The following is a 506-nucleotide window of genomic DNA, read 5'->3' on the forward strand; positions in this document are numbered from 1 at the left end:
AAATTATTTGCTTTCCAGTAAAAACCAATTGACATTCTTCCCATATGAGTGTGTAATTTAAAAATAAAATAAAACCTTCCGTCATCACTCTATGATCATTGGTGATATATTGATACTGATGTGATACGGATCATTTGTAACAACAAACAAGATCATTTTTGTTTATTAACTTCAATCGTAGTTTTCACTTAATCAAAAAATAGTGGAATGCAATTAAGTACATGGCAACATATATTAGTCCAAAATCAAAATTTTTTAATGGCTGCCTGGCCCCCGATACCTCTCAACATCCTCGCGCCCGTCAGGGCTGGCCCGGGGTCGGAGATGGAAGAGGAGATTGAATGTGTCGAGGGGGCCCCTGGACCGCCGAGGCGGAACCGGGGCCGGCAGCGTATAAAATTTTTTATACGGCAGTTAATCTTTTGAAACGTTTATTGATATTTTAAGCTATATTTGTTATTCTATGATTGTATAAGCTATTGGGTATAAACACCATTATATAGTGG

General features: G+C 37.7%; 1 protein-coding gene across 1 annotated transcript in view; it reads left to right on the forward strand.

Annotated features, from left to right (window-relative positions):
* Window positions 1-258: 258 nt before the first annotated feature.
* The window catches only part of LOC106688988 (alkaline phosphatase, tissue-nonspecific isozyme), a gene marked incomplete at its 3' end in the record, with an annotated part of 60,503 nt that continues 60,255 nt past the window's right edge, over window positions 259-506 (forward strand). The window contains exon 1 of the mRNA XM_067050123.1: window positions 259-391. Within this exon, the coding sequence (XP_066906224.1) occupies window positions 259-391 (133 nt within the window). The remainder of the gene's footprint in view (window positions 392-506) is intronic.

This window comes from Halyomorpha halys, unplaced genomic scaffold (genome assembly GCF_000696795.3).
Source record: "Halyomorpha halys isolate HHAL.00 unplaced genomic scaffold, Hhal_1.1 Scaffold1250.1, whole genome shotgun sequence".
NCBI classification, from domain to species: Eukaryota; Metazoa; Arthropoda; class Insecta; order Hemiptera; family Pentatomidae; genus Halyomorpha; species Halyomorpha halys.